The 17,412-nt window shown below is 36.5% G+C and overlaps 1 protein-coding gene across 2 annotated transcripts in view; it reads left to right on the top strand.

The window, feature by feature from the left end:
* Nucleotides 1-15,736, top strand: part of HBS1L (HBS1 like translational GTPase) — a 60,610-nt gene extending 44,874 nt beyond the window's left edge. For both annotated transcript variants that reach the window (XM_071549124.1, XM_071549123.1), the window contains exons 8-18: nt 613-730; nt 3,355-3,501; nt 4,163-4,237; nt 4,827-4,944; nt 5,134-5,202; nt 8,108-8,212; nt 10,181-10,271; nt 11,890-11,998; nt 12,619-12,719; nt 13,612-13,756; nt 15,108-15,736. In XM_071549124.1, the coding sequence (XP_071405225.1) occupies nt 613-730; nt 3,355-3,501; nt 4,163-4,237; nt 4,827-4,944; nt 5,134-5,202; nt 8,108-8,212; nt 10,181-10,271; nt 11,890-11,998; nt 12,619-12,719; nt 13,612-13,756; nt 15,108-15,119 (1,090 nt within the window). In that variant the 3' untranslated portion in view covers nt 15,120-15,736. The remainder of the gene's footprint in view (nt 1-612; nt 731-3,354; nt 3,502-4,162; nt 4,238-4,826; nt 4,945-5,133; nt 5,203-8,107; nt 8,213-10,180; nt 10,272-11,889; nt 11,999-12,618; nt 12,720-13,611; nt 13,757-15,107) is intronic.
* Nucleotides 15,737-17,412: the final 1,676 nt, after the last annotated feature.

Here is a 17,412-nt window from a genome sequence, read left to right as displayed (position 1 = left end):
AGTACCTGTCTGTCTTGATCATCCATAAAGAGAGATGTGGATGACTAACCCAGATACAGACTTGTATGATAGGTGTTTGCATTTGATCAGGTGAACCCTATCCTTTGTGCTGTGCAGAACATGTGGTTACTGAGATGTGGAGCTGAGTCAAAGTGTGTTACAATCCCCCCTTGGTAATCAGTAGTTCTGCATGTGGATTTTTGCAAATGTATAACTGTATTTCTGTAGGCCCATACCACCTATTTTTAAAAAAAAACTTGGCTTTCTCTTACTCAGATACCTTTCTCTGAAGAGCTAAGTTTTAAAAGTAGAATTAGTAACGATTTAAATATGCAGTAAAATTTTCATGTTCTTGCTGTGCTTGTTGGAACACAGTGTATGGGTGCATGGAGTAGTTCTTGGAATTCTGGGTGCTTTTATTCACAACTGGAGTTACTGAAAAGCAGCTCTAGTGTTCTGCTCTTCTAACATGCAGGTGTCTCTATTTTGTTGTGCAGGCTAAATCCATGAAAACTATGAAGTGTATAATTTCATGATTGTGTTTTTAGTAGCTTACTTTATGTAACTTTCAAACCAGTTTTAATGGTGCATTGCATGTATGTTTTGTTCAAGGGGAGTGACAATGGATGTGGGTATGACCAAATTTGAGACAAAGACTAAAGTTATTACACTGATGGATGCTCCAGGCCACAAAGACTTCATTCCAAATATGATCACAGGAGCTGCTCAGGTAGAGATGGTCTAAAATGCTTTTTCCAATACCAGTATTATCCATGACTTTTTCTTAAATTGGTTTTGTTCTTTTGAAATCTAAGATGAAATGGAATCATTGATAGTGCTAATATATCCTTGAGATTTTAATGAGTTTTCTAAACTTAAAGAATGTGTTTGTTAAACTTTAAAGGGAGTTGCTTTTTTGGTATGTGTACATTTGTGCAGAGAGTTTTATTATGGAAACAATTTGAATACCAAGTTGCAGCTTCATAAAATCACAGTTGAGCTTTGAAAGCTGTTTAGATGTAGTGTATGTCTACTCAGCAAAGTTCTGTGAAAGTGGTTTTGTAGGTAAAGATTTTAAGTGATTTTGAGCCTAAAGAAAAAAGATTCAGAGAGGCTAAACAAAACATATTCTTCTGTTTAACAGTGTATTTTATATGGGATGAGAAAACACAACATAGATAAAGTTTATGCAGAATGCATCTGTCTTTTCAAGAGGACATTTGCAGAGACTACGTGCCACTTGCTGTAGAAACAGTAGGTGAATTCAAAAATACTGGTTGCTACCCATTGAATTCAGTATGGCACTTACGCTTCTCATATAGGTTAGTTATTAGTGGAAATAGTAAATCAGGGATGGGGAAAAATAACATGGTTACATGACATAAAATGTGTGAGATTTTTTTTCACTTAAAGGCACCCTTTTTAAATAGTAAAATTAATTCTTCAAAGTAGATCTTTAATCAAATACTCTTTTTTTTCCCAAAGCTAAGCTACTGTGGATGGGTTTTTGCTTTGCACATGTCATAACAGTCTGAAATATGAGTTTTATATTAAGATCTTGGTTGAATACTTGGATGAGTGCTGATAGTATGATTTTACAGGTAAAGAAGTACACTGTAGGGAGACTGGTTTACCCCAAATTCTCATTTAAGCAGAGCCTGGGTAAGAATTCAGACCTTGTGACCAAGTGGTTAGGTTGCAGAATAGTCAGAAGTTTGCACATCATGGTGTATTGCTTATGCAGTCATCCATGTGTTGGAATGTATCTTGTAACAGTTTAATGAGTTTTAAAATTCGAAGTGGATCTTTAGTTTCAGAGTGGTGGAAAATATCGACTCAGACATGTTATTTTCTTTATAATTGTAATTTAATTTGGTTTGTCTTTTGGGATAGAAGTAATACCGGCAGAAGTATTAAGAGAAGACTTGCAGATGTTCCAGCAGTTGTCTCAGTTGAACAGATGGGGCTGAACATACCAATCTTGTGTCTCTCTGTTCCCACAGCTCTCAGGATGGGGAGGGGCTGATCTATTCTGAAGCCTGTTTAAGAATTACTGAAACTTTGCTACTTTCCATTGCCTATTAGAGTAGGCTCAGTGCTGAAGCAATGGCTGGAAATGGCTTTAATGTCTTTTTATTGTGGAGAATGCTGTTAGTAGGTGAATCCCCAACTGCTGTTATGCAAAATGCAAGTCAGCCTTATCAGGGCCAGGATCTGGCCTTTGATACACATTCATGTAAGCCCTGAGGTGCTGTTTTTATTTTTTATAATTTAAAAAATACAGGATGTCTTTTTTTTGAGTCAGATGTTTGCTGCAATGCACTTCTAAGGCTGAAAGCTGTGGGGAAATTCATCAGTAATCCTTTTCCCGTTCTCACACTTGTGCTGTCTCTGAATGAGCTGTGGGGATTGCGTGCCTAGGACAAGGCAATAGGAGTTCAGAGCAAGGACTCTGTTCCTTTTCCTGGCATACTGAAGCACAAACATGTAAGGAAAGGGAGAAAGTACCACTTTTTCCTCTCTTTCCATTATGTCCATCCCTTCATTCTCACATAATTGTTTTACACCTGCCTATTGACAGCAGTACCTTTTTTGTTTGTGTCTGTTGCCATCACTTAGTATATGATGATGGTCTAACTGGCAGTTACTTACCAAAGCAGGAAAAGCAGAAGAAATACTAGCAGCATTTGAGGCTAACAGCAAGATCTGTGTTTTTTTCCCAGTGCTTACATGCTGACTTTTGTTCAGTGCTATAGACTATTTGCTCTTCATGCTGTGGCAGAGAGTTTGTCTAGGTGATAAGATAGCCTTCTTGATCTTTTCTGTGTTATGATTTTGGCATGCCTCCAGTGTGTTGAGTGTACTGTGAAGCATGCACATCCAGCATACAGTCAACCAGTTGTCCCACTTATATAGTGAGGTGATTTACCAGTATTATTTGCAGCTTCTCACTGTAAAGGTGTCCAGACTGAGAGAGAGGAACTGGGCACTGTGCCTCTACCTGTTCTAAAGCTTCTGAGCATAGGCTGCTTTTGTTCAGTTGAGATCTGTGCAGCACATCCATAGTAGATAGATTGAAGGGGACAGGTTCCCAAAATCAAGAGTTGGCTTATGTTTAACTAGGAGGTGCTGGTTTATGACATGAGATGACACAATGCCATAGTATCTCACCAAAGTGGGCGTGATACAGCTAGAACTTAGCAGATTCAATTACATTTGGAGCACATCAGGATTACTCCTGTGTAAAGTACAGTTTGCCTGATATGTTGCTAGTTATGTATTTATCCAGATTATTTCCACCTCTTAACCACTTTTGACTGTTTTGGTTGGGGTTTTTTTTAACTTTTAATCTAGGCTGATGTGGCGATTTTGGTTGTGGATGCTAGCAGAGGAGAGTTTGAAGCAGGGTTTGAGACGGGTGGACAAACTCGAGAACATGGATTATTGGTGCGCTCTCTTGGAGTGACACAGCTAGCTGTTGCAGTCAATAAAATGGACCAGGTACGTGGTTAGTTTCTTCATTTAAGTGAGATGCTTCCAACTAATTTTGTGGACACTAAGTTTAAGGATCAATATTGTGAAAGTAATAATAAAGTCTTATTTCTTTGTTTGCTTCTCAGCTCTGTCTCTTCTGTTTAGACCTTACAATACTATTCTTTTTATGGATGGGTGTATTTTCAAAACACGCAGAATCATAGTTTTGGTACTAAAATGAGCAGGGGTCCCTTTTCTACTTGTGGAAATCTCATGTAAGCAGTTAACCCAGTGGCATCTGCAGGAATGTATCTTGGTGGTTATTCAGGTCAAGAACCCAATAGTTTTGCTTAAATCTGTAAGGTATGATAAATATTACTTTTATGTTTTTAGGTTGCTACTGTGTTGAACATATCTTGCTGAATCTGAGTTTTGTGTGTTTTAAGAAAAAAGAAGAAATCGCTGTTCAGACTAAAGGGGCTTGCAGTTTAAGTGGTGTGTTGTTTGCTATCAGTAATTTTTCATGTGTATGCTCTTATATGTTCAACTATAAACACACCTGGAAATCTCCTGTTTATAAATGCTCATCTGTTTCTACTCCAGAATTGATGACATGCAACTCTATGTTCAAGTCATAGTTAAAAATGCATAATTTTATTATTGTATCATAATCTGTGCTTTATTTTAGGTCAATTGGCAACAGGAAAGATTTCAGGAAATTACAAGTAAGCTCGGCCAATTTCTTAAGCAAGCTGGCTTTAAGGTAATGTCAATTTGTGAGGCCTTTGTTGGTTTGTCCAGGTGTTTGGGTGGGATGAGCTTTTCGTACAGTCAGGTTTTGTGTCACTTTTCTGCTACTACTACATGCACGTAGTATAGCAGATTCCATTTCTTAGTGGTAGAGTGTACATTGAGCCCTGGATAAGGTTAGTCAGTTCTTTAATACTCTTTGTTTAGATCTGTTGAGTCTTTCAGGCACTCACCTCATTTGGACTTTCTTGGGATTGTTGTCTGCAAAGCAGAAGAGAGCAAGAAATGTCTGAATGTTCAGGATTATGTGAATGTCAGTGTAGATTATGAACTTGTAAGAACAAGTTTTCTTAGTTCCAACTGTTATCCATTTGGACTGGCTGTGGCCGTCCTGTGATCCTTGTGCATAAAGCAATAATTCAAACTAAGTTCTGCCTGTCAGGTAGGGAATTGGAGTTAGCTACCTGAACTCAGTTTCTAGTTGTTAATGTTGGTATGATCATGTTTAAATATCTCCAACTCTGTCAGAGATGCACCTCTTGCTTCTACTAGAAGGTCTTGTTATTAATGTATGCTTAACATTTATTTGTTTTCTTAATTAGGAATCAGATGTGGCTTATATCCCAACAAGTGGCCTTGGTGGTGAAAATCTAGTCACAAGGGGTCAGTCAAGTGACCTCACACAGTGGTATAAAGGAAAGTGTTTGTTAGAGCAAATTGGTGAGTGCAATTTTCCTCATTTAAAAGCTAATATATCTTAGTCCTGTGTAGGTCAAAGCTTTTATTTTGAGGAAGATAGTGGGACAGAATGATTGGAATGCAATATCGGTGATTTCACTATAACTGAAAAATTGTTGAGATAGTTGTTGAATACAGAAATTCTAAAAGATCTTATCAATTTATTTGCAGATTCTTTCAAGCCACCACAGAGATCAGTGGATAAACCATTTAGGTTGTGTGTTGCTGATGTTTTTAAAGGTTGGTTGTTTCTATAATATTTACACTATCATTTCACCAGTATTTAACACAAGTGTTGAAAAATGCTGTCAAAATAAGACTTAACTAGGAATTTTGTGTGTCAGTAGTCTTGGAACAGAATAGTAAGTTTTCAAGTGTTATTCCTTATTGAATTTTAAATAGTACTGCTGAAAGTGAAACACACTGGAAAAGAAATTGAAGAAGATAATCTGCATGGCCAGTTAATTGTCTGTATAATGAGTTCATGGTGAGATAGAATGTGGCACATTCTTTTTCCCAAACTGATTCTGCCGGCATGAATCATTTTCTCAGATTTTTATGAGTGTGCCTTTGCGCTCTTTTACCTTCCAGTCCTGGATTTTAAACAAATTTGTCTTGTACCTTTCATGTTTGTTGTCACAGCTGTAAACAACGATACATTCCTGAAATTTTGATATGAAAATTTGGGCAGGTGAGGTAGAAGAAAATAGTGGTAGAGGTGAGACTGTTACAGACAGCCAAGGTTTAATAAAAGGTTAGATGTTCCTTGGCTTTAATAGAGATAGGGACAGCAAGTAACTATAATATGTTCTTATTTTGATTGTCTGTAGAAAATAGATTGCCTTGAGCTTGTAGGATTTTCATGGTAAATTTGGTTTTTTTGTTTGTTTGTTTGGGGTTTTTTGTTTGTTTTTGTTTGGTTTTTTTCATTTAGTCATTTACATTTACTGGTAATTTACAAGAAGTAAGGTTTTTAGACACACTACATATAAAACACGCGGTAGGTCCCTCAAGAAATGTTGAAAAATAAATGACAGCATGATTTGAAATATTGTAAATATATATAATCAAATATTATTGAACTTCATATTTTAAGGCATTTTGCTTTATATATAAGGTGTTTTTAGGGAAAGTGCAAAAAAACCAGATCAACATACTGATTGTAATTGGAGATACGAGGTTTGTGCAATTTTCATATCTGCCTTTGAGAAAACACTAGGAATTGTACATGTCCTTAGTTAGCTGATTGAAGGTACTGAAGCCATAATGTTAACTATTGAACAGTTGCATGGGAATTTAGTGTGTTACTACTGGTTTTATCATCTATGCCATCACTATATTTTTTCTTTTTTAATTTTGTGATCTGTGGGAAAGTGTGTTAGGATTATTGAATGAAGTCATTAAAATTATTATCACGACTTTTCTTTTGCAGTAATAATTTTTTGTTGAGCTTAAGTTTCACAAAGTGAGCAATTTTGACTGGATCTGTTTTGCTGAAGTATGTAAAAAAACAATGGCTTTGAAAGAGTCTTAATTTATGTGTACAAGGTTTATTACTAAATGTGGCATTTTAGGTGGTTTTTAGGCTATTTTTTTTTACCACATTATCTCAAAACTTAATTAACTTGGATGTCACCAGAGAATGTAGCTGCAGATACAAGTACATGAAGCAACAGTTGTTCTCAGCTTCATTCCATTTCCTGTGCATGCTCAGAACAAGCTGTCCATAGAGGTTTGTAAAAAGTGAGAGTTGCTGAGCATACTCTTACATAGTTTGGAAAACCCCTTTCTTTATATTTCATGGGGAACTGAAGAAACTTGACGCTTTGCAGGAAGCAGTTGGCATGGGAGAGGGTGAAGCTTCAAAGACTACATTGGTTTGCCAGCCAGAGCTTGTGACGATGTGAACAAAAGATAAATGATTCTTGCGTGTGCTTGGCAGTGGTCAAGAACCTGGAACAACCAGTTCATGTTTCTAGTTGCCTGCGAGTGCCTGCAAAGGCAGCTTCAGGTTCTTTAGTGTACCATATTGAGGTGGTATTTGCACCATGACTTGAGTACTCCTTTCCTAGCAAGTATCTGCTTTGCCAGTTTTCTGTTTGTTTGACATCCGGTGTTATCTGTTAATTGACTGTGTTCATCTCATTTGCTGGAATGAATAGAGGAAAATTAGCATGCAGGTAATATTTTTCCAGCTGGATAGGTGGAAGCATTCATCAATATCAGTGATTAACACAAAAAAGGAAGTTCATAGTAAATGACCTCAAGCTTTGAGGTCAAGTTGCTCTTTTCAATTCAGCTTTAAATTCGGCTTTTAATCCTGTGTGAGACACAAAATACTGAGATGCTTGCTTATCCCTGAATTCTGATGTTCAGCAAAAGGTGTATTTGCTGTTTGTATGGATACTGAAAGTGTCATTGTACAGTCAGTTTAGAGGATTCTTTTCAAACACACCTGCAAACACATACTAAGATGATGAGGCATTTCTTAAGGTGTATGTGCATAAATGTGCATATGTAGCACATCTATGGAAAATAACTGGCATATCATTCAAATGATGAACAGAGTGTTAGGACATTTAAGAAGAAAACCTTTACAGATCTTTTATTCAGAAGTACTTAAGTCATCCCCAGTAATAATAGTTTCTCATATTAAATAGGACTGAATCAATCTTTGACATTTCCAGGAGTAAAAGTGATATGCAGACAGAGCATGTAGGATTCTGACTCAGCTAAAAAATAAATGGCATAGGAATTTGCACCTGTGTGCATGAGAATTTAGAGGTGTCTGTCGTATGCTTTTTATCTGTATTTATAGTGAGAAAGTGCTGAATTAAATAATATTGCTAGAAATTAAGGGTCTCAATCTAATACTGAAAAAACCCTAAAAAATATTTCTTCATGTACCTACATTTCTTTAAAGAAGGATATTTCTTCCTTAGTTCTGAAAAATGCAAGACCTGGAGGTTTTGAATTTAATGTTTCATTTTCATTATGATGCGCAGCTGGCTGCTAACTTGCAAGTACTGAATGCTCTACTAGGGGAGGAAAAGAAAATCTTCACTGCATTGCTGAAGGACTAACTTGTGGTGGGAAATTGACCAAATTATGAAGTTTTTTGACATTGTTGCTGTGTTTGTTACAGACCAAGGGTCAGGATTTTGTGTGACTGGTAAAATAGAAGCAGGCTATATTCAAGTTGGAGAACGACTTCTGGCAATGCCTCCCAATGAAACTTGCACTGCAAAAGGTACAGTCTTCAGAAGCATGTTTACTTTCAGGTCAATACTGGGCTAGAAACAGTTACTGAAATGGTAACAGACTGTCAAACTGATACTAACTGTCAAACAAATTGTGAAAGCATAAAACGAATTTCTTTAGATGTGACTGTGTCTGTATAAATATGTCTATGAAGAGTATGTGAAATCTTGCATGCTTTTTTTTACCTTAGCAGATAATTCAAATGTAATAGCCTTGTAAATTTTGGCATTGCCTTATGAAGAGCCTGTAAAAAACATGAGTTCCAGCAGTGTCTATAAAAATAGACAGTACAAGAATCTTTAGTATTAGCTTTACTGTAGAGTATTACTGCTGTTAGGAAGTGTGAGGATGTTGAACAACCTTTAGAAATTGATGGATGTGAAAAAGCTTGAGAATTAAGTAGTCTTTTCTGTTTAATATTCCTAAGATTTGTCACTGATCCTTTCATAATATCAAACTTTCAGGATATAATTGTTCTGAGCAATTAGAAAAGAGAGGAAAATTAGATTTAAATTTCAATACATTTGTTTTCTGAAAAGACAAATAACTAGACATTAAATGCTTATCTATTTCCTGATTAAGCTTGCTGTCTTTGTGCTGCATAGTTGTTTTTGCTTGATATGCAAACAGGAAGATAAAATTAGGATTTTCCTACATTAATAAAAAAATTGTGTCCTCAAAATAAGTGAATAGGTTTCTTTATCTAAGTATTAATCTGAATTCAGCAAGGTCCTGGTTTGACTGTCCTGTTCGGTTCCAAAACCACTTTGTTCAATGCTAATTTGGGAAGCTCTTCAGTGTGCCAGCTTATATGGTTATATGCACATTGTTCTCAGGCAGAGAAATGTTACAATAATGTGGAGGAATATGGGTATCAGACCACTATAGCACTCCTCTGTTTTGTGGGTCGGGGAAGTAGCATGGAAAAAGATGTATTGTGTCTGAATATCTCCAGTGGTATGATTCTATGGTTTTGCTTTTGCACTAACTCTCATGACTGAAATGCAAGTGAAGGTTGGGGATATTGGTTAATTAAACATTTATTATTTACATTTAATGTCAAGAAGAAATAATTTATCATACAATGTTTACTAAAGGTAGTGTTCATGTTAGGATTCAAGTTCTTCATTTGAAGAGGTTAAATTTCACTCATATATGAAATAATTATCAACACTGCCTAAAAAATGGTACTTAGCTTGCTTATAGTTGAATGATGCTTTCTGACATGTTTTTGCCAAGTGGTTTAGGGAACAGATTTGTAAATCAATAGATACTATCTGCAGCAAAATAAAACTGGATCCTATAAAGACATGCAGTACTTCTAAAAACTAGGTTTTTTCTTTATTTCTTGATGCCTGCCAGAAACCTCAGAATTTTGTATCAGAGCTAATTAGTCTGATCCTCACCCAGCAGCCAGACTGTCTTTTAAAGAAATTAAAATACATCAAAATGAGAAAAAAAAATTATTTTTAAAGATGCTTTCTAATAGATAACAGTGCTGTGAACAAAAGGCTTCGGTTATGCTTTTTCATGAAAGAGTCAGCAAACCTATGTAAGGTAAATGAAAGTTGACATAGTACCATTAAAGTATACGAAAGATGCGGTCTAGGGTGTGCATGTGCCTCAAAGGATGGGTGGGGCAGATACGGAGATATTAGTACTACAGCATTTTCAGGATTGCGTCATCTGTGCTGGTAGCAAGCACCAGGTTTGCTCCTCTGGCTTAAATAAGGCCATGTTATGGTGCAGGGTGGGGTGACAGAGAATAGTGAATCCTCACTGAGAGGAAAAAAGCTTCCTCAGTCTTCTCAGTTAAAAAGCTTTTACTATCAACCCATTCATTCTGAAAATTGATGAGTAATGGTTGATGAAGGACGAAGGGCCCAAACAGAGCTGTTTGTTTGTAGCTCAGAACCTAGGTACTTCACTGTGAGGTTCTGTTCTTACTCATTTCCAGGAATCACACTGCACGATGAACCAGTTGATTGGGCTGCAGCAGGAGATCACGTTAGTCTCACTTTGACCGGCATGGATATCATCAAAATCAAGTGAGCAAAACTGGGTTTCAGTCTAAGTAACGGTTTGTTTTTAATGAAAAGCTATATAACTATTACGCTTGACTATCTGCAGTTTACTTGAAGAATGATGTGGCTACCAGGATATTTAAAACCAAAATGATGCATATCACCTGGCTTGCATGTACAAACGTTGGAAACATCTGCTACATGTGCAACGGCAGCCTCAGAAGAATACTGTTAGTTTGCAGATTTTGCCCCAGTGCTGACACTGGTAACCAACCTTCAAAGCCTTTTTCCTTTAGACTGGTCCTTGGACATTTTAATTGCTAAATTAATTAAACCCATGTTGCTAAATAAAACAAAAGGTTTTGGAAGAACTTACCAAATAATAAATTTTTGTAACAAAAGACATCCAAACAGTTGCCATTTTGTACCAGTAAGTAAACCTGGACAAGTGGAATTGATGGAAAGTGTTTATTCAACACATTAAGGTGCTTTTAAAATTTGTTTTCCTAAATGTTTTGCTGACCCTTTTCCAGGGATGTGATCTGATAATGAGACACAGCAAATCTCTTTGTGTCTATTCCAGTCTATAGGTTTCATGTTAAGGGTTAGCCTCAAGCTTTTAGGTAAGTGCCAGTTGTTGTTCATGCCAGAAAATTGGATCAATAATTGGTTCAGCTTTTTGTACTCCAGTTGGACTTCAGACAGCAAACTTTCAAGGTACTGTTTGAAAGCTTCCTTAGATTGATAGTTTTTCAAATATATGCCCTGTTTTTAAGGGAAAAGTAGAGACTTTTCTGTGTTGCCATTTCATAATGGGGTGTGAATTTCTGTGGTCAAAGGGAGGAGAAAACATCTTGTTCTATATGTTGAATGAAGGCTTGAGTCAATTTGTTACCTTGATGTCCTTTATCTTTTGGAGAAATGTTAGATTTGTCAAGAAAAGTTGTGCATTTTTAAGTCCTCTTGATATTGATGAAATTTGATGACATCTATTGTATATATTTAATCATGCTGTTTGTTCTCTGAAGTTGTGTTTTCCTGTGTGGGATTAATTTTTCTTTCATTTTAGATGACTAAAACTAGCCCCTTTGAAAGAGATCTGTCAAGTCTTTTTATCAACTTATGATAAGCAGCAGCTTTCTTGTGACTCTGTGTAGAATTTTTTGGAAATGAATGCTGCTGAGAGCTCAGGTTTTGAGTCCTGATCATGATATTCCTTTATCCAGAAAATAGTTGAGTTACAGGCAGCAGCACTGCAATTTTCAGCACCCTGTGGTATTTTATGCTATTGATCTGAAACACTGAATCTCTGAATGAAAGTCTAATTCTTAAAAATATCTACTCACAGGAAACAGTGACATTTTTAGAAACTGATTAGCAATGGACGTAATTGTTCACTGAACTAGACAGACCTCTTCATGCATACACACAAAATAAGTTAGACATTGTCGAGGAATTAATTTTGTTATAGGCTTTAATACAGTGTTCCTGGGTATCCGTGCACCCACCCCCTCACTGCCCTGGTTATATTTAAAGTAGTAGTGCCTTGCCTTTGCTTGTCTTAAATAATTTTTTTTCCAGTGCAGTGATTAACGTTTGTATGTCAAGACATATATTTGAGGTTTTTTGTTCTCTCTTGTAGTGTGGGCTGTGTATTTTGTGATCCAAAGGAACCCATTAAAGTTTGCACTCGCTTCAGAGCTCGGGTTCTCATCTTCAATATTGAGGTTCCAATCACTAAAGGATTTCCTGTAAGTTTCTGTGAAAGCTCCTGTGTTCATTACAGGTTGTTCAGGGCTTTTCCTCTTCATATTTGACCCCCTGAATACGAGACACATTTAGAATCCAGAAGTGGTTCTGTCTCTCCAGAGGAAACAGACTCTTCTGTAATTTGAAGTAGATATAAGGGGCTACTGTGTCTGTTCATGCATATTCTTACTGGCTTTTAATACTTAGCTGAGCCATTTCAGACAACATGAGTTTTGCCACTGCTAGGCTGTCCTTTAGAAGCTCTCACTTTTAGAAGCTCACAAATTGTAGAATTATAGTGATGTGCTTAGATGTAAGATATCTTTTACAATAAATAAAGTATCAGTTCACACTGCACTGAGATGGCAAAAGCAAAACACTTAAGAATGAAAAATATATTTATGATAACATAAAACATGGCCTTTGTTTCACATCTGTAGAGATCACAAAGTTTAGAAACTAGAAACAATTAACTGAATGTGAGGCAGACACTCTGCGAGAGAAGTTTTATAAGCATTTGTTGAAAAAAATCAATCTTAAAATAAGCTGATGTTTTCAAGTATTAACACCTAGAATTGCCGATTATCGTAGAATGTTTAATAACTAAAAAATATATTTCTAGGTGCTTTTACACTATCAAACAGTAAGTGAACCTGCTACTATTACAAGACTGTTGAGTGTCCTGCACAAAAGCACTGGTGAAGTGACAAAGAAAAAACCTAAGTAAGTGTTTTGAATAGTTAATAATTACTCAAGAAATGGGTTGACTTTTAATATGCAGTATATCAAGCAGTTTCTATCATGAATCAATAGTATGCTTATAAGAATATGCTTTCATTGTTGTAGTTGGTTTCATGTTTGGATTTCAGTGTGCTTTACAAAGTGCAAAGCCTCCTGGCCACTTGATAAATGTGGAGCACCTGAGAAGTACAGTGATTTGCCTAAGGTCCCTTGCACAACTGGGAATGAATCCTTGATCAGCAGCCCTGCACTTATAGGATATTTTTCCTTTATATTTTTTTATTACAGTATTTCTTCTTGTCCTGTTAGAGTTTGGGATCTCTTTCTGGAGATGGTTTACTGTCTAAAATACACTTGACTAGACAGAGGGTCAAGGTAAAAGAAATTTAGGGAGTCTTCCGATACAACTACAGTAACATCCCTCAGTTACTTAAAGCTGCATTTGACTAAAAATGCTATTTGATACATACACTGTTATCAGAATAATCCTTTTCCAGAAATTGCATATCTGAAACTTTTGAAGACTTCTACAGAGCAATGAATTGGCTCTTTAGTTGAGGGTTTTGAAACAAGACTAGATTTCTACTTCGCATGAAAAAACAGATTACTGAAATAATTAGCTTCAAAACAATTTGCTAAATGTCATGGTGAGTGCCCTTCTCTAGAAGTTTCTGAAGAAAACTCAGATGTCTTTTTGAAATGTAAACTCCAGGTAAATGAGTGTTCAGTCTCATGGTTTGAGTTATATTTGAAATCAAGCTTGATAATTATATTTTTGGCCTTTTAACATATTTTTTTTCATTTATTCAGTGTTCCTTTCTTCATATATACATGCATATATTTCTAATAGAATTTTCTCCTTGTTTATCTTCAGGTTCTTAGCTAAAGGACAGAATGCTCTAATAGAACTACAAACTCAAAGACCTGTTGCTCTAGAGTTGTACAAAGATTTCAAAGAGCTGGGGAGGTTTATGTTACGCTACAGTGGTTCCACTATTGCTGCAGGAGTTGTTACAGAGGTATGGCTTTTTTGTAACAGACTTTCTATACTGAAAAGGAACGATGCTATGGTTAAGACCTGTCTTACACCCTCTAGCCTGAAAAGTGATTTTTTTCTGCTAGAAAGGACAGTGCATCAGCAAGATGTGAGGAAAACTTGCCATGGTTCTGTTCAATTTATTATCAGTAAAAATTGTGTTTATTTATTTAGAATTTAAAATAACCCTTTACTATTTTAACATATATCAGTTTTTATGAAATCTGCCTGTATAAATACACTGGAAATAGTTTGTAAATAAGAAGTGTTGACCATTTTTACTGTGTCTAGGTTGGATCCAAGGTCTTTTTCTGCTAAAGACAGTTCTACATTTAATTCTAGGCAGTTAAATGCCACCCTGATACCTGATCCCATCAGATGTCGGAAACTAAGCAGGCTCAGCCCCAGTCAGTACTTGAATGGAAGACTTCCTGGCAATACCGGGGGCTGTAGGTTCTAGTCCTGAGAACTTCACTGTCACTGTCCAAGCTCGCTCGGCCGTGGCAGATGAACCTCAGGAGTTAAATGGTGGGGCCAGTTCTGTGCACGCTGTGCCTCACCTAAAAAATCCACTGTGCAGGCTCAAAGAACACACCCACGTGGGGAGAGCCTTTCCCAAATCTTTGTTTGCGAAGCTGAGCCATACATATATAATACATTTGGTTCTTATTAATGCTATAAACATTTTCTGATCCTGTGTGAGTGACAGAAGGCAAAAGCTATGGGGCTAAACATAAATGTTTTGCCATCTACTACAAGCCAAAAGTATGAACATCCCTCTATCTGTCCTTTTAAAATCTTGCTGTGATTTTTGGATTAGGATTTAAGTTCTAATTCTGGGTGTGAAGAAGTACACTTTAGTCACAGTAACTAAGTTTTGGTACCGAGACTTAAAGCGGAGTCATTTATTGTGAAAACTTGGAATTAGAGCATGAAAATTTCCGGTTTTTCCATATGAGAATGATGTACTAGGTCTGTCACAGGCTCTGACCTTATGGACCTCTAGTACTCTTAACAATCTATCTGGTCTTAAATAGGATCCAGAATTAGGTCTTTAATCTTGCACCTGTTTTTCATTACATTTAACTTGATATGAGTGGTGTTCTGTTTAGATCTATGATGACCAATGTTTGTAGTATTGGGACTAAGTAACCTCACTGATTGTTATTTGGGAATTGCTCTTTAAGTACGTGTGATCTTGTTCTAGAGAATTTCAGAGCAAAAGGAATTATTTTTTCCAACTAACTACATCATGTTGAAAACTACTGTGATTGTTTTACATTCATTACTTAATGTTTCACCACAAGGTTGTTTCCATTTGCTTATATTTTTAGATTAAAGAATGACAGTGGTGACAGAATTTCCACCATCCAACCAAAACACAATCAGATATCCAAACTTCTGTCTAAAAACTCAATTATTTCAGTGAAGGAACAAGTGCAATTAACTGGGGAGAAGATGACTAAAGCTAAATTGTGTGAGACATCTGGGGATCCCTTCCTCGATCTCTACCACTGCAGACCAAGATGCCAACTGACAAGGAACCGCAAGTGTTGCTTCTCAATCTGAAGAATCTCATGTGGAATTTAGACCTTAGGGAAGTAGATGGAAAAATCTTAGAAAGTTGAATTGGAGAAAAAGATGATGAATTATCATGAAACAAACTCCTTATTTCCAAACATAAATTGTTTACATATTTTCTTTGATGGCTTTTTCTCTGCACATTAATTCAGTAAAGTAACTTTATTGGTCTAATATATTTTTAGGTTTGAGTTGAATGCATATTCAGGGAAGAAAGTAGTATCCTGGGATTGTTTTCCCTGTCCCAAAATTTATTTAAAAAAAAAAAGAAATTGTCTTTTTTTGCTGTGTAGTGGAAGCTGTGCCAACTTCAGCTAATTTTATTTTTTAAGAATAATAATATTCTTAAGAGTAAGAATAATAAAATAAGTCTGTCTAAGCATTTTTGTCTCCTTTATCTTTTATTGCTTAAACACTTCTAAACTGTGTTCAATGGTTCTTTACTGTCCACAACTGAGAAGTTTCAAAGTAAGCTTACGAGTTAAAATACAAAACTGGCATCCAACTTTTCTTTCTGAGGAAGTAATTTCAGATTTTCTCAGGTTACTCAGTGCAGCTATTGCACATACACATCTCTTTCATTCAGATTTTGTACTCTTTTGAACGAGAACTGACAGTTTAATCTTGTGATGTCTGCTAAACCCAGTTGTTGTACTTACTTATGCCTGTAACTCCTTTCTGCTTTTCAGTAATGGGGCAGATGAATCCTCCCAACTGAAAGGGGGGTCCTTCTGCCACCTCCAGCATAAACTCAGGACAGACACATTTGACTACCACTTGGACATCTATTTTTCAATAGGAAGTGTGAAAGGACCTTAGGTATTTCAGGACCTGTACATGATTTCAGAGTGGAGACAACTCAACTGTGCCCATAGTTAGTAGATGGGGGCCAGGAACTACAATACTTGCTCCAGTGCATCGGTTACTGGGGTTAGCTGAAGTAAAGCTGTGTCTGGGGTAGTGAAGAAAGCAAAAAGCCTGTGACTGTTATTTTGTTCAAAGTCATGTACGGTCCATATCTACTCTTTCCATGTGGTTTTTTTGGTAGATAACTTGTTTGCGCTTACATGCTCTAGCCCCAGTTCAGCAGTTGATCATGTATATTAATTGTACCCTTGACTGCATGAATATTTGTAGAAGTATCTGCAATGCTTTATGTGGAAATGACTTCTGTAAAATCTTATGAATCTCAATTACCTGAAAACTTTTATTGCCAAAACTGAAGCTTATGAATTACCACTGTTTGTTAAGTCTTTTTTATAGTCCAGAAATTACACTTAAATTCTTACCAGTTTCACCATGCCAATAGTGAGTGTTTCAGTGCCCTTGTTGGATTCCAGAGATTGATACTGCCTAGCTCCTACATTGAACATATCCTACTTGAACTTGTCTTCAAACCTTGAGAATGTTTAGGTTGCTATTAAGTCAGGGGGCTGCTACAGTCACAAGAATGTGTCTTCAGTTTCAAGACTTGCATAAATTCCTTACTGTTTGTGGACAAGGAAGTGTGATACAGGGTGGACCTCTGATAACACTTCTCACACAGGATTGCATTAAATTTTGAGGCTCACTATTCTGTGATGGCACAAAAGCTACTGCATGCTTTCCCAGTTTGTAGCTTGGGAGAAGGAGACGTATTACTTAATCCAGTTTCAACATGCCTGCACTATCTTTCAGCATAGATTTGAACTCTGCCCAGAGGTGCCAGTTCATTGAAGCTTAAATGATCTGTTGTGCAATAGAAACATATCATCTTTATTCAATCAAAATATGCTTGCATATTGATCCACAAGAAATTTGGTGGCTTAGCAGTGGTCTAGAGTGCAAAACCTTTCTAGACTGCTGATTGAGATATTCACAATCTCCTCGTGACGACATACTGCTCTCTGGGTGTAGTGTTCTGAATTTCTCTGGAGTGCAAGGATGTGACCTGCAGTGTTAGAGCAATTTGATAATGCTAAGCAATCTCTCTCAGAGAAAAATGTCTTTTACACAGCTCTTCCCAGGCAGTTTGGATTCTTGGGAAATTAATGAAAAACCTAATTATATGTGATAGCA

Source organism: Pithys albifrons, chromosome 2 (assembly GCF_047495875.1).
Source record: "Pithys albifrons albifrons isolate INPA30051 chromosome 2, PitAlb_v1, whole genome shotgun sequence".
Taxonomy (NCBI): Eukaryota; Metazoa; Chordata; class Aves; order Passeriformes; family Thamnophilidae; genus Pithys; species Pithys albifrons.
The sequence above is the reverse complement of the archived record's forward strand: the minus strand, read 5'-3'. Positions and strand labels throughout refer to the sequence as shown.